Raw genomic sequence first — 20,645 nt, forward strand, 5'->3', positions numbered from 1 at the left:
CCACTTCCAATTGGTCCCTTCAGTTGCCCTTCCAGGCGCCTGTTAAAGACTCTTCCCACTGGAATAGCCCTGCCAGCAAAGTTCAGTAAGCCCAATAGGGATTGCACATCCCTTCTGGCCACTCTCTCCTGCCCCCGTACTAGCTGCACCATGTGCCGCATACGCTCCACTTTATCGTCTGGCAGTCTACATAGAGCCTTGACCATGTCAATCTCTATCCCTAGGAACGTAAGGCACGTGCAAGGGCCCTCTGTCTTGTCAGCGGCCAAGGGAACACCGAACCTATCTGTGATTTCCCTCATTACCGACATGAGCCGCGCACACTCCGTGCTTCGTGCTCTCCCTACCAACAGAAAATCATCCAGGTAGTGGGCCACAGACCCACCCCCCGACGCCACCGTCACCACCCAATGAAGGAATGTGCTGAAACACTCGAACAACGAGCATGACAACGAACACCCCATCGGCAGGCACCTGTCCACATAGAATGCCCCCTCGAACTTCATCCCCATAAGCCTAAAGGCAGAGGGATGCAGTGGCAATAATCTGAAAGCTGACTCAATGTCTAGCTTTGCCATCAGAGCCCCTGGGCCCTTCACTCGCACCAACGTCAGCGCCTCATCAAACGATTGATAGTGCACTGTACTTAGGTCCGGATCAATTGCGTCGGTACCGACGCGCCCTTCGGGAAGGACAGGTGATGAATCAACCTGAACTTTCCTACCTCTTTTTTAGGTACCACCCCCAGGGGGGAGACCACTAGGTCGGCTATGGGCATAACTGCAAATGGGCCGGACACCCGGCCCATCGCAACCTCCTTAGCCAGTTTGTCCCTCACTACCTGTGGGAACTCATAGGCCATCTTCAGGTTCCTATGAACCCCTGACCCCACAACCAAACCCCGAACTGGTATCTGAAAGCCCACACCCAGCCCGTCCCGGAGCAGCACCGCTGACCCCTGATCCGGGTAATCGGCCAGCCATGGCATCATGGCTGCCAGATTAAGCGGTGTTGGGGCCCTTAACTCCAGTTCCTGGCTTAACGGCCGGTCTGGCCTGTCCCTGCTCTTTTCTTTTTCCGCATTCCACACCTGGGTGGGGCCCCCCACAGTGCTTGCAGATGTGCCGAAAGGAACAGCTGCTCCCTCTGTCGCACAATCTGTCCTGGAATTTCCAGCACTCTCTACCCCTTCTACCTTGCTTCTGCCCAACCCGCCCCTGCACCTGACGCACCGGGGAGGGAAGGGGGGATGGCCCCTCCAAGCCCAATTTGGACCACAGATGCATATCCTGTGTCCCAAAATGAAGCAGATGGTTGCCAACCATCTTTCTCCTGAAGGCCATGTCGTACTCCCGCCATGCGCCCTCCTTAAACCTGCCATGGATGTCTTCAATCGTGTCCTGGTACTTGAACAAGTTGTGCCCCTGTAAGGGCCACCTATCCACATAGCAGGACGCCAGGACCCTGAAGCATTTCAACCATTCTTCATAGGTTTCTGGCCTACGCACCCGTTTCGGACCGGATCCATCCAGGGACCGCTCTTTGGCCCTGAACGCATCCAGTGAGAGCTCAAAAATATCGACGTAACGTCCCTCCTGAATTTTTTTAATAACTTTAGCCTTGAGATGGCCGTAAAGGGAGTGCACCAGGCAGGGATACGTGTCTCCCTGTGCCGCCACTTTGCGCGGGACTGGTGACTCCGAGGGCATATTCTGGCCCGTTCCTGACGGCCCCACTATCCCCTCTGCCTGCCCAGTCCCTACAGACCTCCCCTTTGCCTGATTCGCTGCCATCTTTTTGATCCATCTAAACATCCTACGCTGCCCTTTTCCCACTAGCCCTAGGTCCTCCCCACTCTCAGAACCTGACCCGCTAGAAGAAGTGTCAGTGTCAGCGTGTGTAGTGTTTAGAACAAAGGACTCACCCACTGCAGGTCTGTCGGCGTCCGCCGCTGCCATCTGGACTGGGTCAGCCTCCTTCTGCTGTTCCCTGCTGGGCCCCGCCACCACCAGCGCACTAGATGATCCAGCTGGTGTCCTCATCTCTGCTGCCGATGTAACCTGGGGAGACAAAGCAACTTGGGGAGACATCTGGTTCACTGGAGGGTCCCCGACTGAGGCCCCCATCCTAGACCCCATCTGCCCCCCCCTTGTATTCATGCCCAGTGCATTTGCCACTGCCCTAGAAATAATTGCCTCTTGAACAGGACCCCCCTGGGCGTTGTCACAGAACCCAGGACGGGCCATCATACCTGCGTCACTCATAGCTGCTTGAACAGCCCTTCTTATCATGTCCTCCATACACACACCCTGGTTGTCATGCATTCCAGCCCTGTTTACCAAGCCCTGTGTGTTCATAGGAGCCCCACACGCAGCACCATGCATACTTCCCACAAATTGCCTTGTGTTCCCAGCCTGTGTCATCCCCACATGCTCTCCAGCTAAGCTCCCCTGCTGCTGCCTTCTCACATTCACAGCTTGCATGCCATTCCTGTTTTCCACATGTGCCCTCAGCTCCCTTTGCGCAAGAGCGCTGGTTCCGGGCCTACTCGCCCTATCATTTGCCTCAGCCCTCTCCACATGTACTCCTCCTGTCCTCTGCGCCTGCGCGCTTGTCCCGGGCATAACCGCCCCCTGCATCACTTCAGCCCTCTCAACATGCGTACCAGCCTGCCTCTGCGCATGCGCACTTGTTCCGGGCCTCACCGCTCCCTCCTCCGCCAGCGCCGCACCCGCAAACCCAGGTAAGCGCCCTGAGGACCCCTGGACCCTCCCTGTGGCCGCCGGAGCCCCCCCCCCCCGCGAACCGGAGCCTCCCCAAGATACCTGGGCTGCTCCGGTCGCGCGGTCCTCCTTCTGCTCCTTCATCCCTCCCTCCAAGATGGCGGCCGCGATCCTCACTGGAAGCACGTGAGGAGGAACTCTCACGAGAGCCGCCATCTGTGGAGGGAGGGCCTGCTGCGCACTCTGCAATCGGACCACGGTCCTCCATGCTCCCTCCGGCCGCCACTGATGGCACCACAACCGTGGCAAGGGATTGGGCCAGGGCCAGAACCGCCGCCATGGCAGCCGGCGGGAGAGCGGGCAACACTGCAGGCGCTATGCCTAGCGCCCCATCTAATGCCCCTGGCTCCCCAGGCCCATAATCGAGAGCAGGCCCTGCCCCTGACGTTAGGCCCCCCTCCTTCTCAGGCCCCACTGCCGATACCGGGCCCTCAGCAAGCCCCTCCAAGCTCCCCTGCTCCCCCTGGCAACCTGCCTCCCCCTGGGGGATGAACAAACCCGGGGTAACCCAGGGGAAGGTGTACTACATATCACATCAGGGCCCACGGTTAAATGGTGCCCCACACTAGTTTGGGCCTTACTACCAGTGCTAGGCCCACCTCCCCCACCTCTCTTAGGCCCTTTCCCTTTATTGAAACTCCTGCTAGGTGGGGTTTTTAGGGGTGTGGGGGGTACCGCATCATCTGACATGTCCTCCTCTCTCTGCCTTGCAGGTCCCTTCTTCCTTGCTGCGACCTCCACAACCTCCCTAAAGCGCTTGGGAGGCACCGACTTCCTTCTAGATCTCTCCATCATTCAAGCCCTGAACAAAGAAAAACTTTCTCCTCGAAGTCTGGAACAGAAAGAGGCCGGATACACTGCTGCAGGACCCTATAAAGGTAAGCACAAAACACCGCCTCCTCGCCTGCAACATTGTAACAAAAAACACCCTAGCATTCTCCAGACTTCAAGTTGGTAATCCCTTAATGTTGTTACTGGCCCACTAGAGGGCCCTCCACTCTCATTATGTGTCCTTTTATTGAGGATATCATATTATGCCGTTTAAGAATACTTGGGGATACGTGTCTGAAATTTATACAGTATATGCTATCTAACATTAGTCAACGTGACATGTGTAAATGTTATGATTTATATTCCACAAGCATATGTTGTTTGCTCCTTCAGATGAAGCTAATAAGGGTTATACAGTTATAGAAGAGTTGAAAAGTAAATACTCCTTCCTGTTGATATGGCTAAATACCTTGCATTCATTCTTATAGTCCTATGTGGAATGTAATATCTGAAATATATACCTATCATGACTAATACCTATCATGACTAATGCACTCCTTTTTGTCAAGATTATTATTCAATATTTAGAATAATTAGATAAATGTATCTTTATGATATTTAAGCACTGATGTATGCACAACATATATGTGATTGCCATGATATAGAGGTGATTAATACATTTTAATTGACATCATATGAACAGACACAGACTCTCCCTGGGACCAATGCACAATGCACTTTTAAATTGTTTCAATAACTCCATGTTAAAGACAATACTTCATATCTCTTGAAGTATGTAATATTAAGCACTTATGTATTTTGGTTAATAGTCTAAATATTGCAAATGTATTATCTGCTTTAGCAGACATGACATTACATATATTTTATAAATATTAGTACTATGACACATAATAACTTTAATGTGTCATCGTTTTGTATTGAATAAATATGATTTTCACATTGAAAATTACATTTGAATGAGGGTAAATCTGTAATAATAAAACTCATCTTCATGATAAAAAAATTATTTCCTTTGACTTATTTTTCTATATTATTTTCTATGAGGTAACCATGCCATTCAAGTGTGCAATCTCAGGGGATTGTATGTATTGATAATGTATCTTTATTTTAAGGATTATATTATATCTGGATTTGTCTCTTTGAAATGAGCATCTGATATATTTCTTAAAGGGATAGCCTATTCAAAATAAAACTCATGAATTAGAGCATGCAGTATTTATATACTTAAATATGTAATCCTATAATCTATTTAACTTCATTATCATCTGTAATTTACTAAAACAGGAATGTTAGTTTAGGAATCTACCCATTTTGAATCTGCACATGGGGAGCGCTTGATGATTGTTGTCTAAATGTAGGCAACAATCAGCAAGTGCACCACAGGTGATGAACATTAAATGGAATGGCTCCTAAACTTAAATACATGATTGAAATAAGAAACATAAAAAATTAAATTGATTATGAGTACATATGTAAGTTGATTGGAATTGAATGATTTATCTGGTTCATTAATGTTTTATTGTGAACACACTCTTCCTTTTTTTTTTTTTAAAGTGACATAAATTCCATTATTTTGCTAAAACATATATATTTAAAAGCAAATCTAATATATTTATATTCTTTATATTTCTTAATATTCTTAGTATCCTTTGATTATAGTTTTATTTAGGTAAGATCAGGAGCAGCATAGAACCTATGTTGGAGCTGTTTATTGTTGCCAACATACAGTATATATCCTGTCTGTCATTGGTTCACCCATGTACTCATTTTTATTAACCAGGAGTGCATAGCTGCTCTTTAAATAATTATACCAAGAGAACAAAGTAATATTTGGAATATAATTAAAATGATATTTTAGATAATTATGTTATACATAAATCATAAGATGAATGCATTGATTAGTACATAGCTGGAAATAAAGAAACATTCACCATGACTATATTTGAGTAAAGTATACATTTATTTAGGGAAAATGTGGTAAATATAGGGATGAGGAGAGAGGGAGGGGAGTGGTATTCCATTTCTGAGAATCTTCAATCTGTAAAACATTAAAAGAAACAAATGTGTATTATTAAAAAACATAATCATAAATAACTAAAAGGTCTCATTACAATACTATAAAAATACCTGAAAAGAAATCTTGAATAGTTGCAGATCTCTCCAAATGGGCATTGAGGGGTTGGGGATGATTAATTACATCAGGCTCAAAGATTTCACCTGGGGGCTGTGGTGTTGGAAGTAAGTCGTTCAACATCCCATGCTCCTGTGCCATGTTGTGTAGACAGCAACATGCCACTATGATTTTAATAGCTTTTTCAGGACTGAATTGGAGATCCCCCCTGATCTGTCCAGGCAGCGAAAGCGCATTTTTAGAACACCAAACAGTTGTTCTATTATAGCACGTGTTCGGATATGTGCTTCATTATATCTGTATTAAAAGAACAAGAAATATGATTATAATATATAATGTGAAGACAAATCAAATACTAATGAGCTAACTACATTCCTGGTTTGATCTTATAAATCTTTAAACCTTTTTAAATATATATATAAATATATTTATATTCAAGCAGAGAGATTTATAAATGCTTCACTGATAATAGATGATTTGTATTTTGACTGTCCCTTTAAAGGCACTCAGTACAACATTGTTATGTCTGTGATAGTGATATATACACACACACACAAGATAATCAAGCAACAAATGTATGTGCACAAACACAGATATATAGCTTAATAAAGGGGCAGGAGCCCCGAAACGTTGCTCAATAAAGGTGCTGTTGCTCCACATAGAATGCTACCTGTGTGTTCTATTTCATTACATTTACTGGGACTTTGGAAAAGGAGGTCCTCCAGGTTTGCACCTACATTCACCCAAGAGTGATTTAAAGGGACATTCCTATGAAGTGTGTACTGGTCCTACTTTTCTACAGATTATAGTGAGCATTTTGCAAGGCACAATCAATATTTCTGACACACAAGAGCAGAAAATAAATATATATTTTACCTTAATTCAGCAGGCCCAACAACCTGGTTCTCTTTCAATGGTGTCCAAATCCATTTTTTAAGAGGATATGCAGAATCTGCTAAAATATGAATGCATAGATATACAGTATATATATATAGATATAGATAGATAGATAAACACACATCTTTCCATAAAGCAATGTATGACATAAAATAATGTTATGCATATGTCTTACTATGACATAGTTAATATATATCTTTTAAATGATTAACAATTTATTTATTTAATCAATTTCACCCCCTTAGACACATACATAAAGGATTATAAAGCAATGAAAAAATAAAATGTCAAAATATTGAACACATGAAGGCATCATAATATATACATAAACACTTACCGAGGAGATGTCCTTCAGGCATTTGATTTGTCTCAAACAATCTCCACACACCAGAATTCCTGAGGATGTAGGCATCATGGCTACTTCCTGGGAACCCTGCCACAACATTTAATATGCGCATGTTTGCATCACATATAATCTGCACATTTAAGGAGTGGAAGTGTTTCCTATTTCTAAATATTATCTCCCTGCGCACAGGGGGTCTTAGGGCAATATGAGTGCAGTCAATGGCCCCAAGGCATTGGGTATGCCACCTAAAAGAAAAAAGTCCCTCTTAACATCACGCCAACCTCTGGGTGATGTGGGGAAAAAAATAAATTTTCTGCAATTATCATAAAGTCCATCAATAACTTTTGAAAGATGCTTAGAAAGAGTGGACTTATGCACCCCAGTTACAATGCCCCCTGTCACCTGAAAGGATCCAGAAGCCAAAAAATGAAGTGCCCCTAGTAGTTTGGTCATTCCAGGGACAGCCCTGCTTGAATAGCCCTGGCTTTCCAGCCTATCTTGCAACAGGGCATATAACTGATATATTTTCTCCCTGTTGAGCCTGAAACTTTCAAACACATGCTGCTCATTCAGGGTTTCTATATCCAGCCTCACTCTGGGGATGTCAGGCCTACGCTGTCTAACTTCAGCATTGTCAGCTTCTCTCTCACCCTGCATTTTGAAATATCTGTTCTGAGGTTAGGCTAGGTGTGGTGTTTTTTTTATAGCTGTGTGTTGCTTGTTAACATATGTGAAACTGGTGATTGCAATGAATAACATGGGGGGGAGGGCTTATCTTCATCTCATCTAATCCTTAATTTAATGAACAGTTTGAAAGTATATACTTACTCATGACTTTTATTTTTGATATGAACTATAATTTCAACATATATGTAGTTACATATCGGAAATTCAAAGACACTGAATGTAATTATTATATTTTTCAATTTAAATATATCAGCCTTTATCATAACAGTTAAAAGTAATTATTAAAATTATATGATTTATATAGGTCAAATATATATATACAATTATCATACATATATACATGTAGGAGAAGATTATTATTAGTTAAAATTATATTTCTATATGTATTGAGATTATATATAGCATCCCTGGGCAAAGGTTTCATTTTGAATTGGTAGATATTTTATTTATTTATAAAATATTTTACCAGGAAGGATACATTGAGATTTCTCTCGTTTTCAAGTACGTCCTGGGTACACAAAACATTGCATTGACACAATAGGTACAATAAAATAAAAAACAATAATAATACACGATATATGCACAAAAATTTAACATAGAACCGGTAGGAAATATATAATCAACAATGACAGGTGCATTCTGTTTTGAGATATGTAGAGAGGGATCTCTTAAAGGATATTAGGCATGGGGAAGGTTTAAAAGTGTGCGGGAGGTCGTTCCATAATTGTGGTGCTTGCATATATTTTTATATGCACATACATATTGAAATTTCTATGACAACATGGGTGCAAATATTCCTATACATAGGACCAATAAATGTAGCATATATAATGTTATTTGTACATTGAAACACTCATAATTTTTTTGTGATTTGCAATTTCAATGAGAAACAGGCCTCAAAAAGCTCTTTTTTCCTCCTTTACACCTAGTTGAGCTGGGGGTAATATTTCTCAATGTATCGACAGCCTCCGACAGTGTATTAACGGTTAGCGCTTTCAATGGAAACCTGGTATAATTTATCGATTAACGGCTTCTATTACTTTCTATGGGACGCGAAAATCTTTTCGGCAGCCGAAGTCCGGCAGCCGATATTGAGGTATAACGCGCCATTGGAAACAGTCGTTAAACGCTATTGCTTTCGACAGCATATTTAACGGTTTGCGAGTGCACGCAAACTGAATTACGACTCAATGGAAGCGAGGCCTTAGTGTTTATTTTATAGGTAAGTATTTAGTTTTAAATCGGAATTATTAAGGTAATAATAGTAATTTTATTTAGATTTATTTAAGTTATATTTAAGTTAGGGGGTGTTAGGGTTAGACTTAGATTTAGGGGTCAATAACTTTAATATAGTGGCGGTGACGTTGTGGGTGGCAGATTAGGGGTTAATAAATGTAGGTAGGTGTCGGCGATGTTAGGGACAGCAGATTAGGGGTTAATAATATTTAACTAGTGTTTTTGATGCGGGAGTGCAGCGGTTTAGGGGTTAATATATTTATTATAGTAGCGGCGATGTCCGGTTCGGCAAATTAAGGGTTCAAATTTTTATTTTAGTGTTTGTGATTTTGGAGGGCCTCGGTTTAGGGGTTAATAGGTACTTTATGGGTGTTAGTGTACTTTGTAGCACTTTAGTTAAGAGTTTTATGCTACTGACTTTTAAATGCGGTACCAGTCTTGACAGGAGTGGGTCTACCGCTCACTTTTTGTCAGACTCGTAATACCAGCGGGCGTTAAAAAGCAGCGTTAGGACCGGCCAACGCTGCTTTTTAAGCCTAATGCCAAACTCGTAATCTAGCCGAGTGTTTGCTATGCGAGAGGGCCTCGGTTTATGGGTTAATAGGTAGTTTATGGGTGTTAGTGTACTTTTTAACCCTTTAGTTATGATTTTTATGTAACTGTTTTGTTGCATAAAACTCATAACTACTGCTTTCATATGGCGTTACGGATCTTGTCGTTATAGAGTGTAACGCAAGCTTTTTAGCCTCACCGCAAAACTTGTAATGGCTGCGCTATGGAAGTTCCATGAAAAAACTTAATTTTTACGAGTGCGGGACTGACGTTGCGTTACAGGCTAAAAAGCTTGCGGTACAGCTATACCGACAAGACTTGTAATGGCTGTAGTGCTGTTTTAACAGTGAAATGACCCTTTTTTCAGCGTTAAAAGACGCACACACAACTTGTAATCTAGATGTTTAGCAGCTATTTTATGGCTCCCAATGCAGCTTTTTCAGCGCCAGAACAATCAGAATGCAAATGAAAACACTGTTTCGGTATTGGAAAATGAGCTAATCAGATCCAAATGGATAGCAGAAAATTCACTCATATCATGCATGGACAACATTGGCAATCACAATCCACTGACCTAAAGGGAAATTAAACCCAAAATTCTTCTTTCGTGATTTAGGTAGATAATACCATTTTAAACAACTTTCCAGTTTACTTCTGTTATCAAATTTCCTCCATTTTTCTTAGTATCATTTATTGAAGGAGCAGCAATGCACTACTGGTTGCTGATTGAACACATGGGTGAGCCAATGACAATCGGTATATATATATATATATATATATATATACAGCCACCAATCAGCAGCTAGAACCTAGGTTCTTTGATGTTCCTGGGCTTTCCTAGATAAACCTTTCAGCAAAGCATAACAAGAGAATGAAGCAAATTAAATAATAGAAGTCAATTGTAAAGTTGTTTAAATTGTATACTCTATCTAAATCATGACTGTCTAATTATGACTTTACTGTCCCTGTCACATTGAATTCAAAAGCCAAAGGCATCCTCTTCTTCCGACGGACTAACGATGAATGAAGGTACCTTTAAATGACGTCATCCAAGATGGCGTCCCTTAGATTCCAATTGACTGACAGAATTCTATCAGCCAATCGGAATTAAGGTAGAAAAAATCCTATTGGCTGATTGGATCAGCCAATAGAATGCAAGCTCAATCCTATTGGCTGATTGGATCAGCCAATAGAACTGAAGTTCAATCCTATTGGCTGAGCCAATACCTTAATTCCGATTGGCTGATAGAATTCTGTCAGTCAATCAGAATCTAAGGGACGCCATCTTGGATGACGTCATTTAAAGGTACCTTCATTCGTCGTTAGTCTGTTGGAAGAAGAGGATGCTCCACTTCGGATGTCTTGAAGATGGACCCGCTCCGCGCCGGATGGATGAAGATAGAAGATGCTGTCTGGATGAAGAATTCTGCCCATCTGGAGGACCACTTCTGCCCATCTGGAGGACCACTTCTTCCTTGAGGACATTTTGCCGCTTGGATGAAGTTTTCTCCCGGTAAGTGAATCTTCGGGGGTTAGTGTTAGGATTTTTTTAAGGGTGTATTGGGTGGGTTTATATTTTCTGTTGTAACCAACCTGATGACAATACTCTGTCACCACTCAAGGGGGCTATAATATACACAGAATATATATAGTGCTAGATCACTCCTATAATGTCAACAGATTACAAAATACATACAAAAATATAGTGTATATATAGTGTGATAAAATATACGAAATGATATAACTTATCAGTCCATAGGTGAATCAATCACTGAAAAAGTGTTGTCCATTTGGACTTGCTTCCAATGGTCTTTTATTCTTGAATTCACGGCAGCTCCTTCCCAAATAGAAGAGGTTAACTGGAATCTGTGATGGTATAAAACAAAGGATGTATTGGGAGGAAGAAGAAGAGGTTGCACTTGGAAGAAGACTTCATCGCCTGTAACAGGACCTTCTCCGCCGAACTTCAGGAACCGTGAGTACCAACCTTGGGGTTAGATTTAGGATTTTTTAAAGTTTTTTTTCGGGGGATTTGTTTTATTTAGATTAGGGATGGGCAGAATAAAAGCTAAATGCCCTTTTAAGGGCAATGCCCAAACAAATGCCCTTTTTATGGCAATGGGTAGTTTAGGTTTTTTAGTGTTAGGTTATTTTATTTGGGGGGGGGTTGGTGGGTGGGGGGTTTTGCTGTTGGTGGGGATTTGTGTATTTTCTTGAAAAAGAGCTGATTATCTTGGGGCAATGCCCGCAAAAAGCCCTTTTAAGGGCTACTGGTAGTTTATTCTTAGAGTAGGGGGTGTTTTTATTTTGGGGGTCTTTTTATTTTCATAGGGATTAGGTTTAATTTTGATAAATTTGGTAATTAGATTTTTTTATTTTCTGTAATGATAGCTTTTTTTATTTTTTGTAAACTTTTTTTTTTAATATGGGTTTATTTAATGGGGTGTTAGGTTAGGGGTTGTTAGGTTAGGGGTGTTAGGTTAGTGTACTGTACTTAGTTATTTAAATAGTTATTTGCATTGTGGGTTTTAACAGTTTAAAGGGTTAATAAGTTAAATAGGTTTATTGCGATGTAGGGGTTTTGCGGTTTAGGGGTTAATAGGGTAAATATGTTTATTGCAATTAAGGGGTTTTGCGGTTTAGGGGTTGTATATGTATATAAAGAAATATTCTTAAAGTAGATATAATTTAAAGAGAAGAAACTTTGTATTTATTTAGGACAATAGTTTGTCTAATTAGAGTGTGGCTATATCTGTAGTTCATTATATAGAAAATATTTTTGATATATTTAAGATAGTAGTCCATTAAAATTATAGTATTGCTTAAATTTTTATATAAAAGAAGAGTTACAAAATACGTTGTTTCTACATCTGTAGTTTAAAAAATAATTAGACTGCCCTCTGGGCAGGCTTATTGACTAGTAAATGAATAAAATAATTTTACCACAGCAGCAACCTTAAAAATGTCAAGTATATTTTATTATATTTACATCATGGAATCTATTACAATTTGAAATTGAAGTATTTTGCAGTATTTTAGTGAAACATTAACTTTTTAGAGTGATGAAAGTAAACTATTTGAATATTCCTCCATTCTTCTATTTAAAACATTGGACTATTTCCATAGCTTTCAATAAAGTTTGAATTCTTTCACATAAATCAGGGTTGCTCAACTGTTTACTGCTGAGAGTAAATCTCAAGAGGAAGAGATTATAGGAGTGAGTGCCTGAGGGGACACTCCATATGAATATGAAGGAAAAAGAGAGCCTATCACATTATTCAGAGGGGATTACTAAAACATATTAATGCTGGCTGTTTTACACACCCTTCCTGTGAATAAGCAAACACCTCCATTTCAGATTCATAGTGAAAAAAACAACTTTCTGCTAAAATAACTTCCAAGTAGCATGACATGCCTGCCAGCTTGTTTAAAAAAAAAAAAAAAGAAAGAAACATGAAAATGAAAATTAAACTTTCATGGTTATGACAGAGCATTCAGTTTAGTGGCTATCTAATTCACTTCCATCAAATTTAGGAGTTTATCACAATCCTATAGAAAAAAAAACATATCAAATGATTTACCAAAAAACTCCCCATAAACTTTAATGGTGTTTTTCTGTTATTTTGGCATCATTTGCTAAAAAGTTTACCAAGATAGACTTAGGAGCAACAATAAGATAAGAGATGCCTCCCAAAGGAAGTAATAAAGCTCTTTGGGACAGATCATTTCACGGGAGAAAGTTAACAGGAGAACATGGATCTCACTGAAAATAACATGACATGCTATTACAACATGCTTCACTCCTGAAGGCATGGGGCTACAGCTTGTTCTCAAAATACAATGATCCCCCTATAAAAGCATTTAGGCTCGTACTAATCAGAGAGTATTAGACAGGCTAGCGGGAGAAGATTCCTCATTTTTAGTGTAAAGTATCCCTCGAATATAACAGCTCAAAAAACATATGGCCAACGCCAATCAAGCTCAGTGTAGAGCAGGTAAATAGTGTCTCAACACAATACAAGATTGCAACTTACGATTGAGACGACTCTAGATACAAACCGCTGCCTGTACTTTCTTCTCCAGCATCTCTATCGATAACTAGCTCATTTTACATGGACAAATACATAGCAATATACAAAGTATTAACCTAATTTGTTAAAGTTACATAGAAACTTTAAAATCTTAATCAGAATTTGTAAAATTGCAATCCTAAATGCACTGCTGTATGTAAAATGTAAATGCATTCAAACACAAAACAGAAAGTGCAAAGCATAAATTTATAAAAAATAAATGATGTTAAACAGTCTTTTTCAATGTTATAAAAAGCATTAAGCAGTGGGTTATACTTAATAGAAATAAATACAATTTGTATTATGAATGGTTTTAAATGGATTTTACCTTTTGTTTCTTATTTTAACTTTATTTGTGCAGGATCCATTACTTCCTCTCACAGCCCTACAATGAGACTGAGGTCTCTACAGGAAGGCTAATCTAGCTTTATGCCATACATTTTCTATAGAAACTTTAGCTTGTTTATTATTCAGAAAATGCTTAAAGGGACACTGAACCCATTTTTTTTATTTTGTGATTCAGATAGAGTATGAAATTGTAAGCAACTTTCTAATTTACTCCTATTAACAAATTTTCTTCATTCTCTTGGTATCTTTATTTGAAATGCAAGAATGTATGTTTAGATGCTGGCCCATTTTTGGTGAACAACCTGGGTTGTTCTTGCTGATTGGTGGATAAATTAATCCACCAATAGAAAAGTGCTGTCCTGAGTACTAAACCCCCCAAAAAAGCTTAGATGCCTTCTTTTTCAAATAAAGATAGCAAGAGAATGAAGAAAAAATGGTAATAGGAGTAAATTAGAAAGTTGCTTAAAATTGCATGCTCTATCTGAACCACTAAAGAAGAAATGTGGGTTCAGTGTCCCTTTAAGATACAGTAAGGGGCCGATTTACCAACCCCTGTATCGGCCCCAATGTAACTGTTTCCTTGCAAGCCTTCAGGCTCTCGGAAACAGGAGTTAAGAAGCAGCTGTCTTAAGACCTCCTTAACTTGTCCGCAGCCTCTGAGGCTGTGGACATCAATCCACCCGATCGAATACGATCGGGTTAATTGACACCGCCTGCTAGTTGCCGATTGGCTGCAAATCTGCAGGGGGCACATTGCACAAGCAGTTAACCAGAACTGCTGTGCAATGTTAAATGCCGATAGCGTATGCTGTTGGCATTTAGCGATGCAGGGTGGACATGATCCGCTATAGCGAATCATGTCCGCCCGGGGTATGATAAATCTACCCCTAAGTCTGTTTTGCTCATGATCAGGAGAATCTGAATGCTGAGGGCAATGACTATAGTGAGAAATTCTAAGTGCTCATTTGGCAAGAAAACAATTAAGTTGTTTACTGTTGTTCACACAATGTTTTCATTTTATGTTTACTTTGATTTAACGTATTTAGTTTTCTATTGGAGCAGTGTTTAAAAACTCTTTAAAGTACAAAATCTGAAGCCTAAAATAAAATAAAATACAAAACATGTCATGCAGTGCTATATTGCCTTGGACTGTCCCTCATTCACATCTAAAAATGCAGGGAACACCCTTTAAGAGAGATATAGCAACATTTGCCTTTTTGAATCGTGTGAGGGATCTCTTAGTGCTGTAGATCAGTGATGGCTAACCTTGGCACCCCAGATTTTTTGGAACTAGATTTCCCGTGATGCTCAACTAGACTGCAGAGTGGCTAATCATCAAGGGAAATGTAGTTTCAAAACATCTGGGGTGCCAAGGTTAGCCATCACTGTTCTAGATTATCTCATCTGAGCTTTAGATTATAAGGCCCTAGGTGTGTTCAGCTAGGTCTTAATAGTGTAGAGCAGATCTGAAGCAGCTTATAGCTTTGTATTTAACCCTTTTGAACAGATAGGGGTTAATAACAATCTATTGCTCTATAATTATTAGCCTGTTAATGACTCCAGATCAGACATTTTCAATGTTAACTAATTCACAATTAGACTTTTTCAATGTTTATTGGCAACACTTTTTTCATTAAAGTTACAGTATTCACAAATTTTCATACAACTGCTTGTAATAGACACTACAATACATAAGAATATGCACAGATACTAATCTAAAAATGCAGTATAAAACCATTTTAAAACTTACTTAGAAGCTTCTAGCTTAGCAGTTTTGATGAGGTTTAGCTGGGACACCTAGTGAAAGGGGCTGGGGAAACAAAAAAGAGCAGACACTCTCGCCCCCCTTTCCTGCATATGTAAAGACAGATAACATAAACAGGAGCCGGCAGGAGTCTGAAAACGCATGTAAACATCTGCTTTGGTGCTTGGTTAGGAGTCTGAAAATCAGCACGTTATTAAAAAAGAATCAAAACTATATATTTTTGCACAAACACTATCAGATACGCTATATAAATGTTTCATCTACTAAACATTTGTGCAAAAAAATCTAGGGCGAGATTACATATACGGCACAGGCTTCAGCGCAAGCGCTGAAGCTCTCACCGCCCATAATTTTACCTCGCACATCGTGGTATTACATATACGGGACCGTTAGATGCTAGACTGGCGTAAGTAGGACAAATGGCTGATCTTCAGAAATGTGCACAAATACACATTTCTTTTGTCGCAAGTAACTTACGCCAGTATTATGTCTGCGTAAAGTGTCAATAAAGAGTATTTTTTATGCAAATGAGGATAACACACGTAAAAACTAAACTGGAATTAAACTAAAAATGTGACATGTTATTATGCTATTCAAATTCATATATAAACCCATGCACAGCCGCCATTTTTTCAGTGTGTTTGGATTGTTCGTTAAGCTACAACACACGGCCAAGGAGTGGAGGATTAGTAGAGAGAGAGGCGCAAACAGAATAGTTACTTAGGTCACATTGGTGGATTGAGTAAGCTTGTACACTTACACATGTTCTGACATATTGCACACATTGCATACATACATATACAAATACAACACCCTTTTTTTCTAACACCTCACATATTTTTTCTATTTTTACAGTGTGATAGGCTGAGTGTTTGATTGTGATTGTGTGTGACTGAACTGAGAGTGAGTGGGAGTGTGTGTAGTGGGATTAGTGTGAGGTTGGCAGGGAGAGGTAGGGATGAGGGGAGAGTGGAGAAGGGGAGAGGAGTGGAAGAGAGAGGAGTATTTGAGAGGACAGGAGGAGCAGTGGGCCCACTGTCAGGGTGTAAGTGGAGTGGGGAGAGGAAGAGCCAGAAGGGATGATGGGAGAAGAGATGTCAGAGAGCCCCAGAGAGCAGGCACATCCAGGAGAGGGACAGAGGGTGCACATGGAGACAGAAGGGGGGGAGGAGGGAGAGGATAGGGAGGAACCCATACTGCCAGGGCCATCACAGGGAGAAAGCCAAGTGGCCATGGAGGATGAGAGGCTGAGATGTCCAAAATTCTCATTTGAAGAAAATGTTGACCTAGTCCAGGCAATCATGGACAATTACAGTGTCCTCTTTGGGCAGGAGAAGAGCAAAGGCAGTGCAAAGAAAAGAAAGACTGCATGGTTGGCAGTAGAGGATGCCGTCAACAGTGTGGCCCCGCAGAAGAGGACTGTAGAGGGCCTGAAAAAGAGGTGGAATAACTGCAAGAGGCAGTTCAAGAAAAGAAGGGGCAGGAAGCTATCCAGGCAGTGGGCCAGCCCTGGACATAGAGTACAACGCCTGGCAGGAAATGATACGCAGGTCACTGAGTATCACAGCAGTACATGGACTTACAGGGGCTCGTGACTCAGAGGCGGCAACCACAGCACATCATGCTGGTGAGTAACATCCCACACACCTGTATTATATGTAGTTGTGATACAACATCCTGTAGTAATATCACACATTCATGTACACAATGAGGAGCATGGTATTTGGCGTACTAACAAAAACATCTACATTTATACTTGACACAATGCAATTCGTGATGTGAGGTGGAATAGTGTAATACTAACATGTCTCAGAGTAACACAGGCCACAAGCTACATGTAGAGTTTTCATTAAATGGACACTATAGACATCCCAATACCTTTAGCTCAATAAAGCAGGTTTGGTGTCTAGAACAGGTTAAAGTTAATTGTGTGACCATAGTGTCACTTAAAGAACACATTATTTCATCATTGACATGTACACATAACTTTTGTATGAAACACATCCCTGTATACTGCTCATATTCAAATCCCTCATAGACCAACTCACAATGTGCACATGCATGTTATAGAGTTTGACATGAGAATCAGTATAGGCCCTAGCATGTATCAATGTACATTGTATGACCACATGGACATATATCTGACTGTACTAATCCCTCTCATACTTTAACTCCTCCACAGAACCTCCTGTCACAAGGATACAAACAGCCATGCCACCACCACCACCAGTCTTCAGACAACCGCAAGAACAGTGTGCTCCCAGGCATGAGCATGGTTGGATGGCTTAAGTTGAGGACCCGGGAGTGATGCCACCGCCATTGCCATATGACACCTGGCAAGATTTCTGGCAAGAGGAATATCCTTCCTTTGGTTTTGAGGGGGAGCCAAGACAGCCACAAAGGGTCCATTTATTTACATCCCCCACAACACAATCTCATGTCAGTCATGGATATTACCCACAGACTATGTCAAAAGAAGTGCCGATTTCTGAGGCTGAGTGGTCACACACTGGTCATCAGTGGGACTACCAATCATCTATGAGAGCTCCACCATCCTCTTCCATGGGACAAGCTCCATCATCCTCTTCCATGGGACGAGCTCCACCATCCTCTTCCATGGGACAAGCTCCACCATCCTCTTCCATGGGATGAGCTCCACCATCATCCATGGGATGATGAGCTTCACCATCCTCTTCCATGGGACGAGCTCCACCATCCTCTTCCATGGGACGATCTCCAAAATCCTCTTCCATGAGACGAGCTCCAACATCTGCAGATGTAAATACAGAAGAAACTATTGCTGTCCCTCAAGCAGCAGAAGATACAGCTGAACCTGACCCCAAGCAGCTAAACATACAGCTGAACCTGACCCTCAAGCAGCAGAAGATACAGCTGAACCTGAAACTCAAGCAACTGCCAGACCTGTTGCTCAAGAGCCTGCGGATGCATTGTATTCTCCCCTGGGTGAGGAATACATTGCACTCCAGAGGAGCATACAAAGAGGCCAAGAGAGGTTCTTCAGGAACCAAGAAAGGTTCATCAGGAGCCAAGAGACGTTCTTCAGTGGCCAAAAGAGGTTACACAAACGTAGCAAAGAGCTGCAGAGGGACATGGCAGCATCGTTAACTGCAAGTGTTCAAAACCAGTCACAGATGATGCAAATTCTGTCTGATATGCAGATGCAGATGGACAATAGATGGAGAGAAAAAAATCAACTCTTGGGTATGTTGGTTGAGCACTTTACACACCAGCAGGACGCTGCCTCCAGTCTATCATCTGTGGCCAGCACACCAGCAGAAACATCAGAATCTGCAAAAACAAGGAGAACAAAGCAATCCACTACAAGCACATCAGCTCCCTCATTCAAGAAGCCAAAAAATAAATAAATATTATTATAGTTCACCATAAACCTTGTCCTCTGTTATTTACCATGTAATTGTCATGCACATGTTTTTTTATTACACAAATATTGTTAAAACATATAATATGACCTGTGTTGAAATGGAAATAAAACAGGTAATTGTATCATGTGTATGACATATTCTTGTACTATAACTCACATCTACATAGTTGTGTATGAAGGGTACATATAGTAATATTCACTTATAAGATGCAAATCAATGTATCTCACATCCAATATAAATTGACACATGGGTATATATAATACTAATGTTACTGATAGGGTGTGCATTTGTCAGGTGTTTTAAGGCTGCAGGTGAGTGGTTGTGTTGTTTGTGATTGGTTGGACACAATTGCAGAGGAGGAATATTATTATAATAATTAAGTGGGCAGCAAGGTTTAAAGGGACATTGTAATGGTACCAACATGATACCAAGGGTTAACACCAGAGAACAATGTCCTGCATAGGGAATCAGCAATTCACAACCCAGCCAGTTTTCAGGTTTAAACAGAATGACATTTATTAAAAGGCTATGCCTAGTATTTATGCAGGTTTGACCCCCCAGATCGGGGGGGTTGAAAGAATGTTGTACATTAGATGGAGGGAACACGCCCTTCACATGATACAATAGATTTACCTTGCTTAAGCTGATAACAATTTAAACACAAGACACATTTGGCTTTTCTTATCACCTAAGCATTTGCTCTCTGAGGGTGATTAAACAATGGACTGTTTATCAATAACATTAATGACAGTGCACAATAGCTGAGGCTAAAGCTGAACACAGTTAACTCCTTCAGTGCTGACAGAAGGGTCTGTCACATCTACATAGCACAATATACAGCCTATAGACAACCTTTCTTACGTTATAGTCCAGAAGTGGCTAGGTTTGCCACAATGCTCCCCCAGAACCAAGCCGGCATACACAGTCTGATCCCAACGGATCGGCTTGGGGATGTCCGGGGCAACAACTTTCGACTCAAGTAAGCTACGGGGTGTTCTCCACCATCTGCTCCAACTTGGCTCAGTACTGCCCCCACTCCAAACATGGAAGCGTCTCTTCCCGGAGGGACTGGGCTTGGGTAGTCACAGGGTTAACATCAGCGGGATCCATGGGAGCATAGGCAGAAACAAGGGGGGCCAAGTCATTTCCAAGGAGAACATCAGCAGGTAAGTCCTTCTTGACCCCCACATTCACAAGTCTAGCGCCCACTCCCCAATCCAAATGTACCCTGGCAACAGGTAGGCGGAACACAGTGCCCCCTGCTACCCTCACAGCCATAGTGTCTCCAGTGTGCTGTTTCTCAGACACCAAGTTCTCTTGAAGCAAGGTCATGGTAGCACCAGTATCCCGTAGACCACTGACCTCCTTCCCATTCACTTTAACCCGCTGCCGGTTATTCCGGTGGGCAGCTTGCACGGGGTCTGCTTCATGTAGGCTGCCCCAGCATTCTGGTGCCTCTACGTAGCGGGCCGCAGGCTGAGGATTATGTGGGATTCCGCCGGCGGGTCTTCTCCAGGACTGTGCTTGATTTGCTGCGTTTAGGGGACACTCTGGTCTTTTGTGCCCTAGTCGCTTACATCCAAAGCACCGAATAGGTTGTGAGTAGCCCCGCGAATTGAACCAAGCTCTCTGAG

The 20,645-nt window shown here is 41.5% G+C and overlaps 1 protein-coding gene across 1 annotated transcript; it reads right to left on the reverse strand.

Moving 5' to 3' along the window:
* Nucleotides 1-5,516: 5,516 nt before the first annotated feature.
* On the reverse strand, nt 5,517-7,104 carry LOC128651979 (putative nuclease HARBI1). The gene is made up of 4 exons (XM_053704936.1): nt 6,941-7,104; nt 6,583-6,661; nt 5,703-6,003; nt 5,517-5,613 (listed from the first exon to the last, which is right to left on the reverse strand). Exons 1-3 carry the CDS (start codon nt 7,059-7,061, stop codon nt 5,871-5,873), a joined length of 333 nt encoding a protein of 110 aa, XP_053560911.1. The 5' UTR covers nt 7,062-7,104; the 3' UTR covers nt 5,517-5,613; nt 5,703-5,870.
* Nucleotides 7,105-20,645: the final 13,541 nt, after the last annotated feature.

The sequence above is a fragment of the Bombina bombina genome, chromosome 3, assembly GCF_027579735.1.
Source record: "Bombina bombina isolate aBomBom1 chromosome 3, aBomBom1.pri, whole genome shotgun sequence".
NCBI lineage: Eukaryota > Metazoa > Chordata > Amphibia > Anura > Bombinatoridae > Bombina > Bombina bombina.

Coding starts and splice junctions, on each gene's coding strand:
- LOC128651979 (XM_053704936.1), bottom strand. CDS start 7,061: ATGCGCATATTAAATGTTGTGGCAGGGTTCCCAGGAAGTAGCCATGAT. Junction 6,662..6,940: donor GCCTGAAGGACATCTCCTCG/GTAAGTGTTTAT, acceptor TTCATATTTTAG/CAGATTCTGCATATCCTCTT. Junction 6,004..6,582: donor GTTGGGCCTGCTGAATTAAG/GTAAAATATATA, acceptor CTTTTAATACAG/ATATAATGAAGCACATATCC.